General features: G+C 59.5%; 2 protein-coding genes across 2 annotated transcripts in view; both read left to right on the forward strand.

Moving 5' to 3' along the window:
• Positions 1–4,751, forward strand: part of ARID3B (AT-rich interaction domain 3B) — a 31,411-nt gene extending 26,660 nt beyond the window's left edge. Inside the window, exons 6-8 of the mRNA XM_041489756.1 lie at positions 75–332; positions 2,089–2,178; positions 2,893–4,751. Coding sequence (XP_041345690.1) covers positions 75–332; positions 2,089–2,178; positions 2,893–3,062 — 518 coding nt within the window. The 3' untranslated portion in view covers positions 3,063–4,751. The remainder of the gene's footprint in view (positions 1–74; positions 333–2,088; positions 2,179–2,892) is intronic.
• A 7,056-nt stretch (positions 4,752–11,807) lies between these two features.
• On the forward strand, positions 11,808–22,152 carry CLK3 (CDC like kinase 3). Its single transcript, XM_041489711.1, has 12 exons — positions 11,808–12,072; positions 14,703–14,910; positions 16,792–16,885; positions 17,149–17,215; positions 18,422–18,538; positions 19,211–19,377; positions 19,489–19,583; positions 20,408–20,537; positions 20,672–20,754; positions 21,070–21,149; positions 21,237–21,327; positions 21,709–22,152. The coding sequence occupies exons 1-12, from the start codon at positions 11,924–11,926 to the stop codon at positions 21,886–21,888; spliced, it is 1,461 nt and encodes a 486-aa protein (XP_041345645.1). The 5' UTR covers positions 11,808–11,923; the 3' UTR covers positions 21,889–22,152.
• Positions 22,153–22,213: the final 61 nt, after the last annotated feature.

A 22,213-nucleotide genomic window follows, 5' to 3' on the forward strand; every position in this document is an offset into this window, starting at 1 on the left:
AAACTGCATGGCCTGGCAATGTGGGAGCAGGGTGTTGGCAGTGTCCCCAGGCTGAGTGACCCCTCCTCACCCAGGTGACGGCGTGCCCCTGACGGTGTCCATGCCGAGCCGCGTGGCCGTGCCGGTGACGCTGGGTGGCCAGCAGGGCACCGTGGCGGCCAGGACGGCCACGCTGGAGCAGCTGAGGGAGAGGCTGGAGGCGGGAGAGCCCCCGGAGAAGAAGGTGCCACGCATGACGGAGGAGGAGCAGCGGCTGGTGCAGCAGGCGCTGCAGCGCAACCTGTTCAGCATGGCCCGGCAGATCCCCATGAAGATCAAAATCAACGGCAAAGGTGAGGCACAGCGGGCTGAGCTCCTCAGGAAGCAGCACAGGGGGAAAGCTGCCAGCCTGGAATGTCACACACACATGGCTGGGTCACCTCTGAGGGGCCCAGGCAGAGGGCATGGCACAGAAGTGTTCAGGTGCAAGGTTTTGTTGGGTTTTCCTGCTGGGTTTATTCTCCAGCTCGTTCAAATCCAGCCTGAATTCAGAAGAAAAGGAGGCTCAGGGGTGACCTCATCACTCTCTAAGACACCCTGAAAGGTGCCTGTGCTCAGCTGGGGTTGGGCTCTTTCTCCAGGCAGCACTGACACAACCACAGGACACACTCTCGAGCTGCACCAAGGGAAATTTAGACTGGATATTAGGAAACAGTTTTTCACAGAAAGAGTGATAAAGTTCTGGAATGTTCTGCCCGGGGAGGTGGTGCAGTCCCCATCCCTGGGTGTGTTTAACAAAGCCTGGATGTGGCACTGGGTGCCAGGGTTTAGTTGAGGTGTTGGGGCTGGGTTGGACTCAGTGGCCTTGAAGGTCTCTTCCAACCTGGTCATTCTGTGAATTCTGTGACCTTTGCCACATTCCCAAAGCTCCAAGCTGGTCAAGTTTGGCACGGCTTGGAAGCAAGGGAAGAGCTGTTCTTGCTCCAGCAGTGCTGGTTTGAGGTGCTTGGCCACAAATATGGGTGGGAAAGGTCAAAGCAGGTTCCTCTGAAGCAGCAGTTCTTTTTTTTAGAACTTCTTTCTTTTTTAGATTGTATTACTTTTTGAAAATGTTCTTGTTTCTGGGCTTCTTCCCCAGCCTGGATTTAAACAATTCATCCTGAATCTTAGCAATGATTTCTGTGATGTCAGTGCTCCCAGTTCCTGGCAGCTCTGCATCCAGCCAAATTCCACATCAAAACCACAAGAGCCAGTGATAGGGAGTACAAATTTTATGCAGAGTGCTCATTCCCTCTCACCTCACTTTTGCTTTCACCCTGAACTAAATCCAAATGCTGGGAGCCATTGCAGTCCCTACAAACAGGAACATCCTGAGGGTTCACGGGTGGGATTCCCATCTTTCTAGGGGCTGTCTTGTCTTCCATGCCCTCCTTTTCCCCACTGCACCACAGAAACCAGGTGGAGCTTTGGGAGCTGCTCTGAGAGCTGGTTTTGATAAGCTCAGCGTGGCTTGGTAACAACATTTAGGTTCAGTTTTAGAGGGCTTTTTTGGCCTTGCTGCCCTCCGTGGAGGGGCAATCCAAAAATCCAGGCTCACCCTTGTGGAGCTGGAAGAATTCCATGTTCAGCTCCTCTCAAACCCAGCTACCCATCCCTGCCCAGGCTGGGGAAAATCCTGATTTTCATGGAGTGTCCCTGGCTTTTCCCTCCCTCCAGTGGCCACTGGAGCTGCTGCAGTCCGAGCACAGCGAGCCACAGCAAAATCCAGCTGGGAGTTAAATCCGGGCTTGTCTCTGTGCTCCCAGCCCTTCCTTGGGACAGGAATGGCCCTCGGGGGGACATTTCCCAATGCCAGCTTCACCAAAGCCTTTCAGCACCTCTGTAGCCTTGTCCTGGAATGGTTTGAGTTGGAAGGGACCTCAAAGCCAAGCACAGGGACACTTCCAAGTCCCAGGGTGCTCCATGCCCCATCCAGCCTGGCCTCGGGCATTCTGTGAGGACTTCCCGCCCGAAGAGGGGACCAAGGGGGCTGTGCTCACCTCCAGGGAGTGCCAGGAGTGGGATCGGTGCCCTCTAACTCTGCCTCCCTCCCTCCCTCCCTGCGACAAGACAAGGCCGACGCGGCGGCGCTGAACCTGTCCCCGAACGGCATCGGCAGCATCAACATGTCCGTGGAGATCAACGGCACCACCTACGCCGGTGAGAGAGCGGTCCTGCAGCGGGACAGCCCTCCCTGGGGGGTGGGACAGCCCTCCTGGAACGGGACAGCCCTCCTGGGAAAGGGGACATTCCCTCCTGGGGAGGGACGGGGGTGGTCCCTGCCAAATGGCAGCAGGAGGCGGTTCTTGTTTGTTGGGCTGGGCAGGAGCAGCACCTTTCCCTTGGTGTTAGTGCCTTAAAATCGGAGGGAAGGGGTTTGAAATCCACCTGGAAGCATTCATAGGAAGGACAGTTGTCCCTGTTCTCCTGAGGAGGGGCTTTGCTCAGCTTTCCCAGCAGGAATTGTCCCCTGGAGTAGTTCCCTTCTGCAGGTGACACCTGTGAATCCTTGGGCAAATCCCAAGTGGGAAGCCTGGCTCTGCCTGACCCTAACCCCAATGGGAGCTGTTGCTCCCTGAAGGCAGAACCCATTTGGGATCTGTTTTCTTTAGGGTCAGCATCCCTGTGCAGGCTCCAGCTCCAGACACCCCTTCCCTGCTGAGCACAGGAGCCAGACCAGCCACCCTGTGCTGGGAATGGGATCCTGGCCCTGGGAAAGGCTCCCCTTTGTCCTCTCTGTGCTGGGATGGGATCCTGGAGCTGGGAAAGCCTCTCCTTTGCCAACCTAACCATCTCTGAGCTAGGATAGGATCCTGGGGCTGGGAAAGGCTCCCCTTTGCCAGCCTAAGCCCCTTTGGCTCTCTGTGCCCACAGGGGTGCTGTTTGCCCAGAAGCCCGTGGTGCAGCTCCTGGCCAGCTCGGGCACGCAGAGCTCGTGCAGCAGCAGCAGCTCCAGCAGCTCCAGCAGCTCCCACTGCTCCCCCAGCCCTACCTCATCGCGGGGCACGCCCGGCGCAGAGCCCTCCACCAGCTGGTCCCTGTGACGGGCACTGCCCAGGAGTGCACACATACCTCACCTCAAGGAACCTGCTCTCGTGGCTGCACAGCACCTGGAGGATGATGATGATGATGATGATGGTGGTGGTGGTGATGGTGGTGAAACCTTTCCATGCCAGCGAGTTCTCCTTCATCATCTCTTTGTCCGGCCTTTTTTTGGCTTTGTTCCCCCCTTTCCTTCCTCCCTTCTGCTCTTTGGTTCCTCCTCCTCCCAGGGTGTGTGGTGTTCCCATGGAGGAGGGGCACACCTGGCGTTTCTCAATCAGGGATGGCTCTGGGGCCACAGCTCCTGGACAGGACGTCACCAGGGCAGGGAAAGGGCCAGGGCTGGGCTGGGGACCCTGGTTCTGGTGGAGCCCTGGTTCTGTTGGGAACCCTGGTTCTGGTGGAACCCTGGTTCTGTTGGAACCCTGGTTCTCTTGGGAGCACTGGTTCTGGTGGAGCCCTGGTTCTGATGGAACCGTGGTTCTGTTGGGATCCCTGGTTCTGCTGGAGACCTGGTTCTCCTGGAGCCCTGGTTCTGTTGGGAACCCTGGCTCTGGTGGAGCCCTGGTTCTGCGGGGAGCCCTGGTTCTGCTGGACCCAGGGCCACCAGGGCTCTTCCCTCCCACAACTCCGTGTTTTGACAATCCTGAGAGCCGGGGTGTGCCTGGCCCTGTCCTCCCATGGCAATCTGCTCGTGTCCCTTCCTGCTGTGGCCCCATGTCCTCCCTGCTGCTCCTCTCCACGGTTCTGGCACCATCAGCTGCTCAGTTCTGGCTGCTGCCACCTCACCCCTCGAGTCCTGAGTGTCCCTGAGGAGTGACACAGGGCCTGGGCGTGCTGGGGTTCCATGTGTCCCGCTGTGTCCCCGTAGCAGGGTCACTCAGGTTGGTGCAGGCTCCCTGGAGCAGCTCTGGGAGCTCTGCAGGGCTGTGTGCTCAGCACACGGCTGCAGGTGGGGTGTAAATGTGGGGATCTGGGGCTCTGAAGAAACCCCCTCTGACTGTACCCGAGCAGGGCAGGCCTCCTGCTCCCAGGGAGGAGCAGAGCCCAGGGAATCCAGCCCTTCCTGGCCCAGGGAATCCAGCCCTTCCTGGCCCTGGGAGCCCGTGCTGGAAGCAGAGCTGGAGCTCCCTGTGGATCAGCTGCTCAGGTGGCCTGGTGCTGTCCCCCTGTGCTGTCCCCACCCTGCTTTCCCCATCCCCTGCCCTGGTGCCATCCCTGCCATCCCTCCTGCCCTGTGACGTCCTTCCCGTGCTGCAGGCCCGAGTCAGGTTTTTTGAGCAGACGAAATACCTCAGATATGTACTTGTTGGGTTGCTTTTGTTTGTGTTGGGTTGGTTTTTTTTAACCTCTTCAGGAAGTATTGGCATATCCTATCGCTTGGGGGTTTTCATAGGTGGGTTTGCTGACTTTGTGTTTGCTTTTATTTCTGTTGGCTTTTAATGGATCACCAAAGACAGGGAGTTCAGACAAGGCTGAGCAGAGGAGCAGTGGCTTCCCCACCCTCCAGGAGCCCATCCCAGGACATGTGCACGGTGGGACAGCAGGAAAACAGAGCAGGGGTGATCCTGCCCCTTGGATCTGTGCGTTGTCCTCGCTCTCCCAGCTCCGGGCTCTGCCCTCCTGCTGCTTCCTGCGCTGTGCCAGGGCTGTCCTGCCCCCGCAGTCCCCAGGGATCACCGGGATGCCCGTGTCCCCGGGCTCTGCCCTCCTGCTGCTTCCTGCGCTGTGGCAGGGCTGTCCTGCCCCCTGTCCCCGGGGATCACCGGGATGCCCGTGTCTTGGGAGGGATGCTGTGCCCAGCTGCTCTCGGAGGGAGCGCTGCCCTCCCTGTGGGCGGGGAAGCCGGGCTGACCCGCAGGCTCCTTCCATCCTCACAGACTCCCAGAAGATTTTCCAGCCTCTGGGACTCAATCAGATTATTTTTCTCCCCCTTTTTTTTGGGTTTTCTTTTGGTTGTTTTATTTTATTCTTGGGTGGGGTTGGGCTGTTTCCTCTGAGTGGGACTGGGGCACTTTCTGCTTTTCCCTCTGCTCTGCTCCCTGGCCCCGGGGATCAGAGGCTGCTCCGGGGTGGGGCTGCTTTGTCTCACTTGCTAACGTTGTGTTTTCTTGCACAGAAAGGCACTCGAATCACTGAACTGCTTGGACACTACTAGAGTATTAATGTTTATAAGCTTTACTCAACCTAGACTGGAACTAGCCAGGGACTAACAGATTGTTTTGTATCCAATTCAGGGAAAGAATCAGGTCGGGAAGCGTAACAGATACCTCAGTTAAATAAGCTGCAACAATAAACCGGTCCTTTTCCCAGCCCGGGGTGACAAGGACCATCCAGACTGTGAAGAGTTAACCCTTTCCCTCAGCCTGGCTTTGGCCCTGGCAGCCTGAGCTGCGGGTCTCCTGCTGAGCTGCCAGGCTTTGGGTGGGGGTGCTGGAAACCAGCAGCAGAGCGGGGGAGGCCGAGCGGGGGCCGCCCCAGCCCCGTGTCGTACTCAGGGTTTGATGCTGCCAGCAGGACGTTCCCGAGGGCAGTGCTCCATCCTCCCCCAGCTCCACACACCAGCCAAAACCCCCGGCCAGCCCCCAGCTTGCTGCCCCGGCGCTTCCAGGGGGGAAGAGCGAGCCGAGCCTGCTCCCGGGGCTGCGGGGAAGGCACCGAGGGTGGGTGGGGTGAGGGGAGGCTGGTGTGCCTGCTCGTTCCCAGGGGACTGCGGTCAGATGTTCTCTCCAAACAGCTGCAGCAGCCTTGCTAACTAGTTTTCTTACCTATTTAAAAGAGAAAAAAAAATAATAAAATAAGTAAATAAAAACAAATGTGATAGCCTAGGCGGTGGATAAATACCTCAACGTCTCCTTCCAACAAGTGTCTGTATATGTTGTTGTTGGGTTTTTTCTATCTTACAGGTTATCTGAATGTTTATATTCCAATAAACTTCTACCTCTTCACACCGTGACCCCCACGCCTGCTTTGTGCCCCTGGCTGGCTCCCTGAGGGTAAAGAATTCCCAGAGAACTGGGCTGTGTCCTTGCAGGGCCCTGAGGGTAAAGAATTCCCAGCTATTCCCAGAGGTGGGCTGTGTCCTTGCAGGGGCTCTGAGGGTAAAGAATTCCCAGCTATTCCCAGAGAACTGGGCTGTGTCCTTGCAGGGGCCCTGAGCTCCCAGTTTGGAGGTGGCCCGGGCTGGAGCGATGGCGCTTCCAGGCTGGATTCTGACGGAAGCCGCACGGGCCCTCCTGTCCCGGGTGTCGCCGGAGCCGTCCCCGCCCCTGTCCCTTGCCCATCTCCCAAATCCCTTCTCTGTCACCGCCTGCTCCCCGCGAAACCGCCTCGATCGCCTCTCCGCTGTTTGCACAGCGCCCGGCGCTGCTTTTCCAGTCACGGAACAGTTGGGCAGCGGCAGGGAGCCCTTCCCGGTCCCTCCCGTGCCAGCCGTGCCGCTCCCCGGGTGCCGGGGAGGGCATGGAGTCCTCGACCTTCCTCATCCTCCCCCCGTGGAACCAGAACCGCTGCCCTGCCCTCAGGCCCGGCTGCAGGTGAGCTCCGGGCTCCGCTCCCAGCCTATCCCAGCCTCGGCCCCAGCTCCCCTCCCCTCCGGCTCTCCAGCCCCGGCTTCTCCCCTTGGCAGCGCCGCTCGACGGCTCCCCGGCGCAGGCGATGCCCGGAGCAGGTAAGGCGGGCTTTGTTCGGGGATCTCCCCCGGCCCAGGGCAGCTCAGCTCAGCTGAGCCGGGCTCAGCCGAGAAGCGGCTCCGTGGTGCTCGCCCCAAGCCCCGCAGCCCTGCCCCGGTGGAGCTGGGCCCCGCAGGGGATCCTGGCGCGGACATCGGCACCCCCAGCCCTGCCGGTGTCCGTGTGTGTGTCCGGACACGCTCCGGCCCTTCCAACTCGCTGTCCCGGGGCTGGACGGCCGCGGGCATCGGCAGACGCTGTTTGGGCTGGAATACAATCCCTGGAGGGAAATTCCAGCCAGCCCCCTCCCCTCCATCCCTCCCTAAATGCCGCCATTCAGCTCATCCCAGCCACCACCCGGCTCCCGAACAAACAACAAAGGGCTGCGGGGAGCCCAGCGCGGATTAAGGCACCTGGGCAGGGCCCGGCCCCGCGGGGTGAGACAATGCCCGCTTTTCTCCTTCTGACATCCCCATCCCTTCATGGACCCGGCTCAGGCTCTGGCACAGCCTCGTCCCAGCCCTGTTCTCCTTAATCCCTCGCTCCAGCGCTGAAAGCGAAGCCAGCTCTGGGCACGGGGAGGTTTTCTGCCAGCACAGCCGCACAGATGCCACCTCTGAAACTCAGGAACTAAATTCCAAAGGAGTTTCAGCTCTCGTGTCCAGGAGTTGCTTCTCTGCTCCCTAAATGTCCCGTGTCCAGCGATGCCCTCTTTCCAGGTAGCCCAAAAAGCCCGCGGGCATCCCTGCAGGGAGGGACAAAATCCAGCTCATCACGGCTCAGGGGGGAGGTTCCCCTCTTTGGGTTCGGGCTTGGCTTGTCTCAGCCCTCAGGGGCCGCTGCCGCTTTGAACCCATCCCGGACACCCCAAATCCCCCTGGCAGGCGCCCCCTCTCCCCCGCACACCCTGTGAGCCCCCAGCAAGGCCCGGCTGTGTGCCCGAGCTGCGTCCGCCTGGCACGGCGCCGATAACTGCCCGCTCTCAGGCCCTTATCACAGCCGGGGCGAGGCCGCCTTTCTTTCAGCCCCGGCCCGTGTCAGGCTGCCCGAGCGCGGCTCCTGTCCCACCTGCTGCCTTTGGGATGCTCCAGCTCAGTCCCGGCTGCCAAAGAGCCCCGGGGAGGGGGCACCCGGCCCGTCCCAGCTGCCCGCCCTGCTGGCACCCGCCCGCTCACCGTGCCCATCTCTCTCTCTCCAGCGCACCTGCAGGTCTCCCTCGGCGCGGGGCTGTCCCTCCTCTGCCTCGGCGTCCTCCTGAGCTGTGCCATGTGCTGGTGGCACCGCCGGCGCCCCGGCAGCCCCCTGGGCCGGCAGCGAGTGGAGCTGGAGGCGGCTCTGCCCGCGGCCACGGTGCCGGTGCCCGTCCAGCAGCAGGGCGAGGAGCTGACGGGAGAGGCGCCGGGTGCTCGGGCGAAGGAGATTTCCCCGGCATCGCCGGCACCCCGCGGGGGCTCGCCCCACGGCAGAGCGTCCCTGCCCAGCCTCCCCTTCCTCCCGCAGCTGGCGGGGCTGTGGCAGCGCCGCTGCACCATCGCCGGCACCGAACTCCTGCGCAACGAGCGGAGCCCGCTGGTCCCCGCCGCCCCGGGCTCCCCACCGCGCCCCCGGCTCCACTGCGACCTGCGCTACTCCCTGCCCGAGGCCACCCTCACTGTCACCGTCCTCGGCGTGTCGCACCTGCCCCAGGGCCACCAGGGCTCCCGCGTCAAGGTGTCCCTGGTGCCGCCGTCCCGCCGCTCGGCCGTGCGCCGCAGGAGCCTCCGCCCCGCCCGCCGGGAGCCGCGCCGGTGCCGGTTCGGCCCGTGCGGCCCGGAGGAGCTGGGCAGCTGCACCCTGCGCTTTGCTGTCTACGCCAGGTCACGGAGCCTCCAGGATTCCTTCGTGGGAGAGGTCCTGTTCCCCTGCGCCGAGGCCTCCTGGGACCCCCGCGCCCCCTCCAGCTACTCCTGGGAGCTGGCGAGCACCAAAACCAAGCTCGGCAAGGTCAGCACGGCAGCGCTTTCAGTGCTTGGGCTGAGTTTCGCCCCATCTCAGAGCCCTGGAACCCCAGGAGCAGAGGCAGAGCCTCTTCCAAGCAGCAGCTGGAGCCCCGTGGTGTGCTCATGGCAGCACAAGCCCCTGGCAGTGCCTCCCCCCTCGGGGGCTTTGCACCTCATCCTCAGGGGGGCTGGGCTGGGAGGGAGCTGGCAGCATCCCTGCAGCGCTGCTGAGCATCAAACCCACCGCCGTCCTGCTCATTCCATTCTCCTTGCTGGGACAGGAGCATTGCCAGGATGGAAGGGCTGGAGGTGGGAGGGTTGGAGGAGATCAGATGTGGAAGGGCTGGAGAAGGCTGGAGGTGGAAGGGCTGGATGAGGTTGGAGCTGGAAGGACATGATGAAATAAGAGTTGGAAGGGCTGGATGAGGTCAGAGATGGAAGGGCTGGAGAAGGCTGGAGCTGGAAGGATTGGGAGAGGTTTGACTTGAAAGGACATGACAAGGTTGGAGCTGTAAGGACATGATGAGGTCAGAGGTGGAAGAGCTGGAAGGACATGGTGAGGTTGGAGGTGAAGAACAGGGTGAGGTTGGAGGCTGAAGGGATGGCTGAGGTCGGAGGAGGTTTCCCAGCATCTCCTGCTCTCTCTCCCGTTCCAGCGCCGCAGTGCCCCCAGCCCGAGCTGCAGCGTGCTGTCCTCGCCCCCCAGGCCCCTGGGCCAGCTCCTGCTGCTGCTGCAGCACCAGCCCCCGGCCGGGCGCATCAAGGTGCTGCTGCGCAAGGCCCAGGCCCTGGGCCGGCTGTCCCGCGTGCCAGGCACCCCAGGTAGGGCACGGGGACCGGGATGTGCCCAGGTGGGCACCGGGAATGGCTTCCCCTCCTTGTGCTTGGCAGATTCTCTCATTCCCTCTCGAATTTCTCTCTTCCAAGCATTGGGGAGGGTTGGAATGAGATGATCTTTGGGGCTCCTTCCAACCCAAACCTCTCTGGGATTCTATCACTGGATGAAAAGGAGCACTGGCAGTGTAATACATATCTAGGTATCTCCAATATGGCCCCAAAGTACTTGAAATATATTTATTTATGGTCCAAAATTAGCATGTGGCTTTCTGTCCTGCTGGCCGTTGTCACCTCTGGCTCTCCCTGCTCTCTGGGATGTGAGCTGAGGACTTTGGAGGTCCAGAAGGGAGGGACAGATGAAACCTCAGCAGCTCTGTGCCCTCCCCACAGCTCCACAGAGCCCCACGGGGGTCCTGCAGCCCCCCAGGCACCACTAGGGAGCTGCCAGCCTCCCTCCCTGGCATGTGCCCCTCTCTCCAGGGCTCTGTCCCCATCCCCAGGCCACTACATCATCGTCCACCTCCACCACGGGGGCCACATCATCGACACCAAGCAGACCAAGTCCGTCAGCGGCTACAACCCCGTGTGGAACGCGCCCTTCCTCTTCACCATCCCCGCCGGGGACATCCAGCAGCAGCAGCTGGCCTTGGAGTTTGTTGTCATGCAGGTGAGGTGACCAGGCCCAGGAGGTGACCAGGCTCAGGAGGTGACCTGGCTCACCCCTGCTCTGCGCCCACCGGGCTCAGCCCCCACAGGAGCCGATTCCCACCACCCTCGGGAGGTGTCTGGGGTGGGACGGCTCCTGTCAGGAGAGGGGAAGGCCACCAGCCGTGTCCCCTGCCCTGTGCTGCCCCAGGCTCGGCTCCACGGCCGTGGCTCGGTGCTGGGCCGTGTCCAGCTGGGGCCAGGGGTGCCACACTGGAGGGACATGTGCAGCCAGGCACCGCTGGAGTCGGAGCGCTGGCACCGCATCCAGCCCGGACCTTGATGCTGGCCCGGGACTCAGAGTGAGCCAAGGGGGTCCCCGAGCAGCAGAGGGGAGGCGGCACCCACACGCCACTGGGGGAGAAGTCCAGGTGCCATCTCCAGGGCTGGAGATCACTGGAGGTCGGCACAAGGCCATCCCAAAGGGCTCCGGAGGGGACTGAGCCCGTCCGAGGTGACCCCAGCCTCGGGGGAGAAGAGGAGCTTTGTCTGCTCCACCCACTGCCTGCACCTGGAATCTGGGCTGGGGAGGAGCCAGGTGGGACCAGCACCCAGCTGGCATCCCTGTGGCCACCACGGTGGTGGCATCTCCTGCCCCTCCCACCCCGGCTCCACCCCATCTCCTGCCACTGCCACCCCACCTGAGTGGAGCTGCAAGGACATGCCACTGGTAATAAAGGTGTCCATCGGCATTTTTAATTGATTGCTGGCCCTAATGAGTGCTTGATAAATAAATAAATAAAGGGGTTGGGAATGACCACGTGTGTGGAGCTCTCTCTCCTGTCTATGGGCCACCACAGCGATGACCATGGGAGGGTCACCCCGTGGTGAGGGTTGTCACTGTGGGGGTCATCATGGTGAGGATGACCATGGTGAGGAAGGCCCTGTGGTAAGGAAGGCCTGCACTGAGATAAGTCGTGATGAGGAAGAGCACGGTGAGGCAGATGAAGAAGGGAAGAAGACCGTCCTGAGGGAGAGGCTGGCCATGGTGAAGGCAGCCTCTGGTGAGGAAGCTCATGGTGAGGCAGACTGTGAGGAGGAAGATGTGCCGAGGAAGGCTGTGTAGAAGGTGATGATGGCCATGGAGAGGAAGGTCACAGTGAGGATGGCCCTGACCACTACGATGGGTCAGAGCACAGGGAGGAAGCCAGGCTGAGGGTGAGGATGACCATGGTGAGGATGACCATGGTGAGGAGTCCCACGGGGAGGAAGCCGTGCTGAGGGTGAGGATGGTGGCAGTGAGGATGAGCATGGTGAGGGTGACCGTGGTGAGGATGACCGTGGTGAGCAGTCCCACGGGGAGGAAGCCGTGCGGAGGGAGAGGATGGCGGCGGTGATGAAGGACGGCTGACGCGGACTGCGAGCCCGCACAGCCGTACCCCTCTCCCTGCCCGCAGTCCCGGTTTAACCCGGGCCGTGCCGCGGGGCGGGCTCAGCCCGGTGCCGCCCCTCCGAGGCTCCCGGCCGGGCCCGGCGGGGCGGGTTTAACCCCGGCCGGGAAGCGGAAGCGGCGGCGCTGCGGGGCCGCAGGGGCCGGGCCGGGCCGGGCCNGCCCCGCACCCGCCGGCACCGCGGGCACCGCGCTCCGGCAGCGCCAGCCCCGCCGGGCCCGGCCCGGCCGGCTCCCGGGGCTCGGGCCAGCGCCCTGAGCGCCGTGCCCGTGTCCCGCAGATGCATCACTGCAGGAGGCTGCGCTCCCCGGAGCAGGACGGAGAGCTGGGGCACCGCTGGAAGCGGCGGCGGTCGCGGAGCAGGGAGTACGAGGGCAGGCTGCGGTACCCGCCCCGCAGGGACCTCGCCCGCAGATCGCGCTCCAGGAGGTGAGAGCGCTGCCCCAAAGCCCGTGCTGAGCCCCGCTCCCGCTGCTGGTTTAAAGCCCTAAAGCCCGGGGGTGGAAGGGAAGGGTTCACTGTGTGCGTGTGTGTGTGCGTGTGTGTGCTTTCCCTGCCGCGCTGAAGTTCTTCCCGAAGGCACGGCAGGGGTGGTGAGGAGGCAGCAGCCTGCCCTGGAATCACCAGCCTGCCCTGGAATCACCAGCCTGCCCTGGAATCACGTTTCCATGCTGCGGAGGCATTAAAGGCTTTCCTGACAGCCCGCTTCTCTCTGACAGGATTAAAACCAAATTTAAAGCGACCAGGCTCCTCCCTCGCCTCAGAAAGGATCCCAGCTGAAGGATCCGAACGCTAACCCATCTCTCCTGCTTTGCGTGGGGATTTTACCTTTGATCCTCTCTTTGCCAGCGTTTCCACAGGGACAGTTAGGGGCTGGAAGCGGGACGAGGCCTCTGGTGAGGGGAGGGTTCTGGAGCAGCGGCGCCCCAGGCACTGGGCTGGCGCTGCTGGCGCTGCTGTGGCTCCACTGGTTGGACTGGGCAGGTGCAGCCAGGCCAGAGCTGAGCTCATCTTTAAATTCCTGAAATGCTCTCCAGATTAATTTCTCTCCCCAGCCTGGCTTTTGTTTACTTGAAGGAGGTAGATTGTGAAATAGAGCTGGCGCACTTTTTTCCTTTTTTTGTTTCCATCTGATGGGCAATTTGGAACAGATTTGGATGGAAGCAGGCTTTTACTGGGTGAAAACAGCCTTGCCCCTTCAGTCTCAGCCTCTTTGAGGAGACCTGAGTCCTTCAGATCATTATTTGTGCTTCCTGTGTCCCCCCAGAGCACAGCGAGGAGTGTCTGGGCCGGTGCTGGACAGAGCTGTGGGCTTGTGTTTGGGTACTGCAGCAGCGACCAAGAGCCACGGCTGCCCTGGCACAGTCTGGAATTTTGACCCACTCTGGGATGCCCCCCCCAAGTGCCCCATTAGGCTGCCAGCAGCAGAGCTGGTTGTTGACAGGGCAGGGAGGTGCAAACAGCAGAAATTCCCATTTCCAGGCTGAAGGTCTTGGCTGGCGAAGCCGTTGCTGGGTGACGGCACCGACCTGGCCCGGAGCGTGCCCGGGGTTATCACCGGGGAGCCAGAGCTCTGCTTTTATTTCAGACTGCATCATCTTCTACCTAGAACACAGCTCCTTCCTCAAGGGGGTGTGAAGCAAGCCTCCAGTGAAATCTGGTGGGGAAGGCACTCGTGTTTTGGGGGCAGAAGCAGGGAGAGCTGCTCTCGTCCCTGGTGTGTGCCCACAATGTCCCCAAAACGTCGTGCGTGCCACCTGTGTGCCAGTGCCTGCACAGCTGAGCCTGCTCTGAGCTCTGCTGGCCCCTGCTGATGCAGAGTGTGGCCATTGTGTCCTGGGAGGTTGTTGCTCGAGGGGCAGGAGCTTGGGGACAGATTTTCCTTCTGGCTCTTGCTGACGATCAGTGGAGCTGCTCTGTGTGTGCACGCCGAGGGCTTGGTGCCCTGGGACCTCCTGTCCCCGCTGGGGTGACAACCGGAGCCCTGCTGCTGCTCCTCGTTAGGCTCAGAGCTAATGAGGCTCCTCCCTGAGGCAGGGGGAATGGTGACAAACGCCTGTGTGTGGTGGCACAGGTGACGTGGAATTGTGGAGCGTTGAGGGGTTGGAAGGGACCTTAAAGCCCATCCAGTGCCACCCCCTGCCATGGCAGGGACACCTTCCACTGCCCCAGGGTGCTCCAAGCCCTGTCCAGCCTGGCCTGGGGCACTGCCAGGGTTGGGTGGCCACAGCAAGGCAGGCAGCCCAGCTGGAGCTCTCTCTCAGAGGGTGGTTTTCCCCCAGCGCCTTAAAATGTGGGAATTCCTCGCTATTTTCTCTCCAGAACTTCTCCTCAGTGGTCAGAGTTTGTGGTGCAGAAGGATTTGAAGCTCCTGGCACCAGGAGTGGGAGCAGGAGGATTTCCCTGTGGTGACCAGTGACAGGACCCCGGGGGACAGCAGGGAGCTGTGTCACTGGATTTGGGGTGGATGTTAGGAAAAGCTGCTTTTCTCCAGAGAATGAACTGAACAGGCTGCCCAGGAGGCAGGGTGGGACTGTTGGGGCATCCCTCAGGGTTCCAGAGTCCTGACACTGCCATCCCATGACTCAGCCTCAGCAGGACTGTGGGAATAAGGTTATCCCTGTGGCTAGGAGAAATGGTGAGGAGGATTTTATTTTATTAGCAGGCTAATTAATCACTTTATGATACTATATTATATTACACTACGTTACATTGTGTCTAAACGGAGTTTGCTAAGTACTTAACTGCTCTTCACTTGCAGAGCATCAGTGACTGTTACTGACAGTCTCTGTGACACACACAGGCCAGGGAAATAAAACACTGTTACTTCGGGTAAACAGTCTTTATATTGTATTCTACTTTTGCACAAACACAGGAGCAGTGAATGAGATAAGAATTGTTTTTCCTTTCTCTGAGGTTCAGAGAACATGAATCCCAGAATACCCTTGGGAAGTTGTGCCTTGCTTTTCTCTCTGAAGAGAAACGTGGCTCCACGGGACTGTTCCAGCACTCCCCGATGGGCGCTGCCGGGCTTTAAGGGCGCTGTTTCTGTGCCGCAGCCATGAGAGGATGCCTTACCAGCGGCGCTGCCGGCGGGACAGCGATGCCTGCAGGCTGGAGGAGCGCAGCCCGTCCTTCCCCGAGGATTGCTGCCCGGCGCGGCCGCGGCCCTGGCGGCGTTCCCGCGGCCGGGAGCAGCAGCGGCCCCGGCGCTACCAGCAGCGCTGCCGCCGGCGCAGGAGCAGGTCTTGTAGCAGCGCCTCCTCGGTGAGTAGCACCCGCGGCGAGCTCGGCCTTTAACTCTTCTTGCCTCCTTCCAGCTCCGGGCGCTCTGGGTGAGTACCTCGCACCCCGTTGCTGTGCTCCTTGTGAAGTCCCCCCATCTGAGTCCCCCCATCTGTGTCGCGCTCGGCGCGGAGCGTTCGTCGCTGCGGGGTTTTGCCTGTGGCCTTAATCCGTGAGGGAGCTGAGCCGTGTTCTTTAGGGCCGGGGAAGGGATCAGGGAGAGCTTCCAGGGGCACTGGCGTGGTGCTGTGAGGGAGAGCCTCGGCCGGGGGCCAGCCCTGCTCCCGGGGATCCCTGCGGCTCTGCTCTGTCCCTGGCCAGGGATTCGCTTCTGCTGCTTCTGGGGGGGGTTTGCTGCGGCACTCCTCGGTTTGGCTTCGTGCCTGGATCCCCTTCCAGGTGGGATTGGTCAGCCTGGCTCTCCAGAGCTGTTTTTATGCCCTGTCAGTTCTCAGGGAGAGCCCCACCTTCCGAGGGTACACGCGTGTCCTCTTTCCCCGTTCCCACTTGGATTTCAGCTTCTTGCACGCTTCACCCTTTAAAGCAGCATTCCTTCCCGGGATTAACTGGGAATGTCTGCAGCTGGGTGGGGGCTGGTCCCAGGCATGCCCTGGAAGTGGTGAGAGGTGTCAGACCGAGCGCTTCAGCTCTTCCCCCCTGTGAGGAGGAGCACTCCCCTCCCACCTGAAGTGTAACCACAGCTGAGGGATGGGCTCTGATCCCGGCAGCTGGATAATCTGCAGGGCTGGGAACTTCTGAGCTCCTCCTTTTGATTTCTCTCCAGACCACTGTGGAATTTGGGTGCTGAGGGAGCCAGGACCGCGCTGGAAGCGCAGGGGGTGTGTGGTGGTGACGCCGTGCAGGTCTGGGCTGGCAGGAGCTCAGCCCTCCGACACCTCGCAGCTGTCCCAGCTCTCCTCCCACCTTCTCCTCTGATTTTTTTGGGGAGTTTTGATCTTAGCTCATTATTTTGGACCTGCTGGGGGGCGGGCGAGTGGCACAGAAGAGAAGCCTGCTAGAAGCTCAGGCATGGAAATGTCAAGGTTTCCCTGAATTCCTTTGGCTGCAGGAATTGTAACTATTTTGAAGGCAGACTAGAACAAGGTGAGGAGTTAGGACAGCTCGCTTTGTGGACCTCGGGTCCTTGCAGGAACCTTGGGCTGGTTTTCCAGTAGAAGCTTGTCAGTAGCAGGGTGTGAACGTCACCTCAGACCTTGCCTGAAGTGTTCCCTGGGGATTGATTTAGCTCTCCTGTTCCTAAAGCTCTCCCAGTTTCTAAAAGGCCGACGTGCCCCAGCGGGTCTGCGAGCAGCCAGCGGGGCACACGGATTTAGGATCGGCGTGGAACAGAGTTTCCCTTCAGGAGGGGAAGGGCTGCTTCCCAGCCAGGGCAGGACACAGCTCTGGGCAGCTGGGGCTGCATTTCCCAAGGCACAAAGAGCAGCATGCACAGAGGGGAAAAAAAACCTGCTACTGCAGCTTCTACTGGGCAGCCTGTCCAAACCGAGCGCTTGCCGGCCCGGAGGTGACATTCTGCTGGCCAAGGGCTCCTCCTCGCGTGGCTGTGGCAGCATCCTCCGTGGGGAACAGAGGATTCCTCCTGCAGCTTCCCACCCTGCAAGAGGGGGGCGTTTCCCTGCCCAATGAGCCAAGTTTTCTTGCCGTACCTGTAGCTGTTGATGACTTTTCTGTTTTGAAGTTAGTTTTGTGTCTTGACGTGTCCCTTGCAATATCCCTATCGTTATATATGCCGTGTGCCTTATGAAATGCTGGCATCTGGAAAATCCACCCACCGGCGGCCCCGTCGTCTCTGCAACCTTTGAATGCCCGCTCTGACGGTGTCCCGGGGGGCGGTGAGTGCAGAGAAGCCAACAGAGCAGTAAGCGCAGCAGGAGCGTGGAAGATGACAAGGAAGGTCACCTGGTGTGCAGGATCGGCGATTGGCTTCAAGAGCGATGTACAGCCACCTTTCGTAAAACTTTACCTCTCTTTTACCCCCGGGGTCGCCCAGATCTCCCATCCTCTGCTGGAGGGGTCTCTGGTGTTTGATTTGCTGACCGGTAATTGCCTGAGGCAGAGCGTAGACGCTTGAGTTGTAAAGAGTGTAGCGGTGAGAGACGGTTGCTCTGTTTGCTCTGAGGTTTTGTTGGTGTGAAGTGGCAGGAGCCCAGCTCTGCGCCGGCCCCCCAGGCTCACACCCGCTCCTGTTCTCTCTCCTAGATGAAATCGTGGGCAGCCTCGGTGAAGGCACTTTTGGGAAAGTGGTGGAGTGCGTGGACCACGCCAGGTGGGCTCCTTTCCCTGCAGCTGTCCCTGGAGCATCTCCGGGTGTGCCAGTGCCACCTGGGCTCCGTGGGACTGAGTTTGTCACCTTCCACGTGTCACTGCCCTCCTCAGAACGAGGGGAAAGGGCCTGGCTCCAGAATTTACAGGCTGGTGTATTAAGGGAAGCATTCCTGTTCTATTCCTGTTCTATTCCTATTCTATTCCTATTCTATTCTAGTCCAGTCTGTTCTATTATTAGAATAGAATATTCTAATATTCTATTCTATTTTAGAATATTAGAAAACCTCAGATCCCTCCAGAATTTACAGGCTGGTGTGTTAAGGGAAGCCTTGCATCCTATTCGTATTCTACTCTATTTTATTCTATTAATAGAACAGAATATTATGATATTATTATATTCTAGAGCATTAGAATCTTCTAATATTCTAGAATATTCTATTCTTAATAGAATAGGCTAGACTAGAACAGAGGAATATAGGGTATACATACATATGTGTGTGTATATGTACACAATAGAGGAATAGAATAGTGGAATATCCTGAGCTGGAAGGGACCCACACCAGTGATCCGAGTGCAGCTCCTGGCCCTGCATGACACCCCTGCAATCCCACCCTGTGCACACCTGAGAGCGTTGTCCTGGAGCTCTGGCAGCCGTGGGGCTGTGCCCATTCCCTGGGGAGCCTGGGCAGTGCCAGCACCCTCTGGGGAAGAGCTTTTCCCTGATCCCAGCTTTTCCCTGGCACCCAGCCTGACCCTCCCAGCCCCAGCCCCACCACGGAAGGTTGTGCTGTGAGTTCCTGCTGAGGGGTGGCCCCTGTGACCTCCTGACCTGCCAGGGCACCTCTCCATTGTCCCCTTGAGCCTCCCCCGTGGTTACATTTGACCCCTGGGCCCTCTGACCCCGTGTCTGGCCCCGAGCCCTGGGGTCAGTTTGCTGCAGGGCTCTGCTGCCTCCCAGGGCTGGCTGGACAGGGGAGGTGGCCCTGGGGTCACAGAGAGCTGAGACACTGCTGTGTCAGGAGTGTCCCTTGGGAGGGACAGCCAGCAGTGACCTTTCACTGCCATTAGCCACTGCCCAGGCAGCACGGAGAGCTGGCAGAGCTTTGTTAGGACAAACAATACCTGGAGGAGTGGGATGTGCCTCTCCCCGTGGGCTGAGCACACAGGTTCTGTCTCTGACTCCATCCTTCTGTCTCCTCCCTGCCAGAGGCAAGTCACAGGTGGCACTGAAAATCATAAAGAACGTTGGGAAGTACCGAGAGGCTGCCAGGCTGGAAATCAACGTCCTGAAGAAAATCAAAGAGAAGGACAAGGAGAACAAGTTGTAAGTTCCCAGTGCCACGTCCTGGCACACAGAGCAACACGGGACTGAGGATGGGGTGAGGGGAAACTGGCCCCATTCCTCTACTGCCTTGTCCCACAGGAAATGGGGAGCTCTCTCCAAAGGTGGCTGAGTGTTGTTTGCGAGGGTCCCAGGACGAGGGAAGAGATGAATCTGACTCCATTTTTCTTAGAGGGCTGATTTATTATATGATGATATTATATTAAAAGAAAATGATATACTAAAACTATACTAAATGATACAGAAAAGATACACACAAAGCTAGAAAGGAATGAATAATAAAACCTTGTGACAGACCATAGAGTCCAACACAGCTGGACTGGGATTGGTCATTCAGTCAAAACAATTCACATGGAGCCAATCAAAGATGCACCTGTTGGTAAACAACCTCCAGACCACATTCCAAAGCAATCAGATAATTATTCTTTACATTTCTTTTCTGAGGCTTCTCAGCTTCTCAGGGGAAAAATCCTGGCAAAGGGATTTTTCATAAAATATGGTGACAGCTGAGCAGAGCAGGAGGCATCCCCCTGGGGTGCTGTGCTGGCACGGAGCTCTGCTCCCCAGCCACTCCTGAAGTGTCAGGAGCACCAGATCAGCTGTCCTGAGCATCCCTGAAAGGTGGTTAAGCCCTGCCTCTGTGTCCCTGCACAGCCTGTGCGTCCTCATGTCGGACTGGTTCAACTTCCACGGCCACATGTGCATTGCCTTTGAGCTCCTGGGCAAGAACACCTTCGAGTTCCTGAAGGAGAACAACTTCCAGCCCTACCCCCTGCCGCAGATCCGGCACATGGCCTACCAGCTGTGCCATGCCCTGAGATGTGAGTGACCCCCGGCGGGCTGGGCAGCGGCACTGGCACGGGGCTGGGCACAGCAGTGCCCCTGCTCCTCTCTGCTGCTTACAGAGGTGTTTCCCTTGTCTCTCTGTGCAGTTCTACACGACAACCAGCTGACTCACACTGACCTCAAGCCAGAAAACATCCTGTTTGTCAACTCGGATTTTGACACTCTGTACAACGAGAACAAGGTGGGTTCTGTCCCAGGGAGCACTGGCTGCACAGGAACAGGCTGCCTTTATCCCTCCCTGCAGAAACTGGATCTTCCCTGCTCTATCCAGGCCTTCAGTGCCTGGGAAGTGGGAACAAACTGGAAGGCAGAGCTCTTCTTCCTGCTGTGCTTTCCAAAAGCCTTCAGGCTGCCTAGAGTGTTCAGGGATTTTCCATAAAGCTGCTCTGGGATGTCCAGAGCTCCATAGCTCCATTCCTCTGAGGAGGTGCAGAGCAGCACTCCTGGGCTCCTCAGAGCTCCACAGCTCCATCCCTGTGAGGAGGTGCACATCACAGCTCCTGGGCCTCCTTGGAGCTCCACAGCTCCATCCCTGTGAGGAGGTGCAGAGCATCGCTTAGGGGTTCCTCAGAGCTTGGAGCTCCACAGCTCCATCCCTGTGAGGAGGTGCAGAGCATCGCTTAGGGGTTCCTCAGAGCTTGGAGCTCCATCCCTGTGAGGAGGCACAGAGCAGCACTTTGGGGTTCCTCAGAGCTTGGAGCTCCATCCCTGTGAGGAGGTGCAGAGCAGAGCTCCTGGGGTTCCTCAGAGCTCCACAGCTCCGTCCCTGTGAGGAGGTGCAGAGCATCACTTAGGGGTTCCTCAGAGCTCCACAGCTCCATCCCTGTGAAGAGGTGCAGAACAGAGCTCCTGGGGTTCCTCAGAGCTTGGAGCTCCATCCCTGTGAGGAGGTGCAGAGCAGAGCTCCTGGGGCTCCTCAGAGCTCCACAGCTCCATCCCTGTGAGGAGGCACAGCGCAGCCCTCCTGGAGCTCCTCTCTCAGCTGGCCCTGTGCTTTTCCTGCAGAGCTGTGAGCAGAAGTCCATCCGGAACACAAGCATCCGCGTGGCCGACTTCGGCAGCGCCACCTTCGACCACGAGCACCACACCACCATCGTGGCCACCCGGCACTACCGGCCCCCAGAAGTGATTCTGGGTGAGAACTGCACCTTTTGGGGATGGACAACCAGCAGATAATTTCCAGCTCTGAGTGGAATCCCCGTGGTTTCACCAAGGAGGAATGTGGTGGGGGTTGTTGGGAGCACGGAGTCAATTTGGTTTTCTTTGCAGAGCTGGGCTGGGCACAGCCATGTGATGTCTGGAGCACTGGCTGCATTCTGTTCGAGTATTACCGTGGCTTCACACTCTTCCAGGTGAGAATCTTGTTCCCTGAGATCCCTTCGTGTCCAAAAGGGCTCAGAATTAAGTGAAGGGGAGGGAAACAAACATCAGGCACTAAAAATGGGAAGCTGAGGGTGAAAATGAGGCCTGGAAAAGGGCTGGTTTGAGGAGTGCCTTGCTGGAAGGACAGAATTTGGATCATTTCTGGGTTTAGGTTATTTCTGTTCTCTGAAAAAAGGGAAAAGCAAAACGTGAAAAGTTGGACAGGACGTGGTGGAATCCTTTCTCCCTGTCCCTGCAGAGGAACTCCCCAAGCTCTAACCCACCCCTGCTGTGCTCCTTTGCAGACCCATGAGAACCGTGAGCATCTTGTCATGATGGAGAAAATCCTGGGGCCGCTCCCCTCTCACATGGTCCACAAAACTCGGTAAGAGCCTGGTCCTGAGCTCAGCCCAGGCACCAGCACCTGGATGGGAGGGAGAGATCCTGCCTGATCCCCACCTTCCCCGTGCAGGAAGCAGAAATATTTCCACAATGGCAACCTGGTGTGGGATGAGAACACGTCCGATGGCAGATACGTCCAGGAGAACTGCAAGCCCCTGCGGGTGGGTGCTGCTCCCTCCCCTCCCTGGGGCAGGCGTGGGGCTCAGGGCTGCAATTCCCACTGTAACTGCTTGGTAGGGAGCCCCAGCTCTCATCTGCAGGGATGCTGCTCTGGCTAGGGCAGGATGGGGATGAGGGACAGGGGGGAATGCTGTTTGGGGTGGGAGGCTGCCCTGGGGCATGCTGTGTTTGGGATGGGAAGCAGCCCTGGGGGATGCTGTACTTGGGATGGGAAACAGCCCTGGGGGATGGTGTATTTGGGGTGGGAGGCTGCCCTGGGGATGCTGCATTTGGGATGGGAAGAGCCCCGGGGGATGCTGCATTTGGGGTGGGAGGCTGCCCTGGCCAGGCAGGGGCTGAGCCCGTGTCCCTGTCCCTTTCAGACATACATGCTGCAGGACTCTCTGGAGCACGCTCAGCTCTTTGATCTGATGAGGAGGATGCTGGAATTCGACCCCTCGCAGCGGATCACGTTCTCCGAGGCCCTCCTGCACCCCTTCTTTGCCGGGCTCTCGGCAGAGGAGCGGATGCTGTGCGGGCGCGGCCGAGACCTGAGCAGATGACGGCCGGGATCCCTCGGCATGGATCCCTCAGGATGGATCCTGCAGGATGGAGCCCTTAGCACGGATTCCTTGGTATGGATCTCTCGGGATGGACCCCACCGGCCTCTGCAGCTCAGCCCCACTCCCCTCCCCGAGTCCACAGGGGCTGGGGCACTGCCACAAGGACCCTGGGAGGAGAGGGGGAAGGAAAGCTCCGTTGGAAAGCACAGATTTGTCTATTTATATGTTGTAAAGTTAAAATAAAGTGTTTCTTATTGTTTGATACTTCCCTTGTAAGAGGGTATAGGGTTGCATTGGCCCAGCTTTGCCTCTTGTGCAAAGGAAG

The sequence above is a fragment of the Pyrgilauda ruficollis genome, unplaced genomic scaffold (assembly GCF_017590135.1).
Source record: "Pyrgilauda ruficollis isolate IOZ18807 unplaced genomic scaffold, ASM1759013v1 scaffold96, whole genome shotgun sequence".
Taxonomy (NCBI): domain Eukaryota; kingdom Metazoa; phylum Chordata; class Aves; order Passeriformes; family Passeridae; genus Pyrgilauda; species Pyrgilauda ruficollis.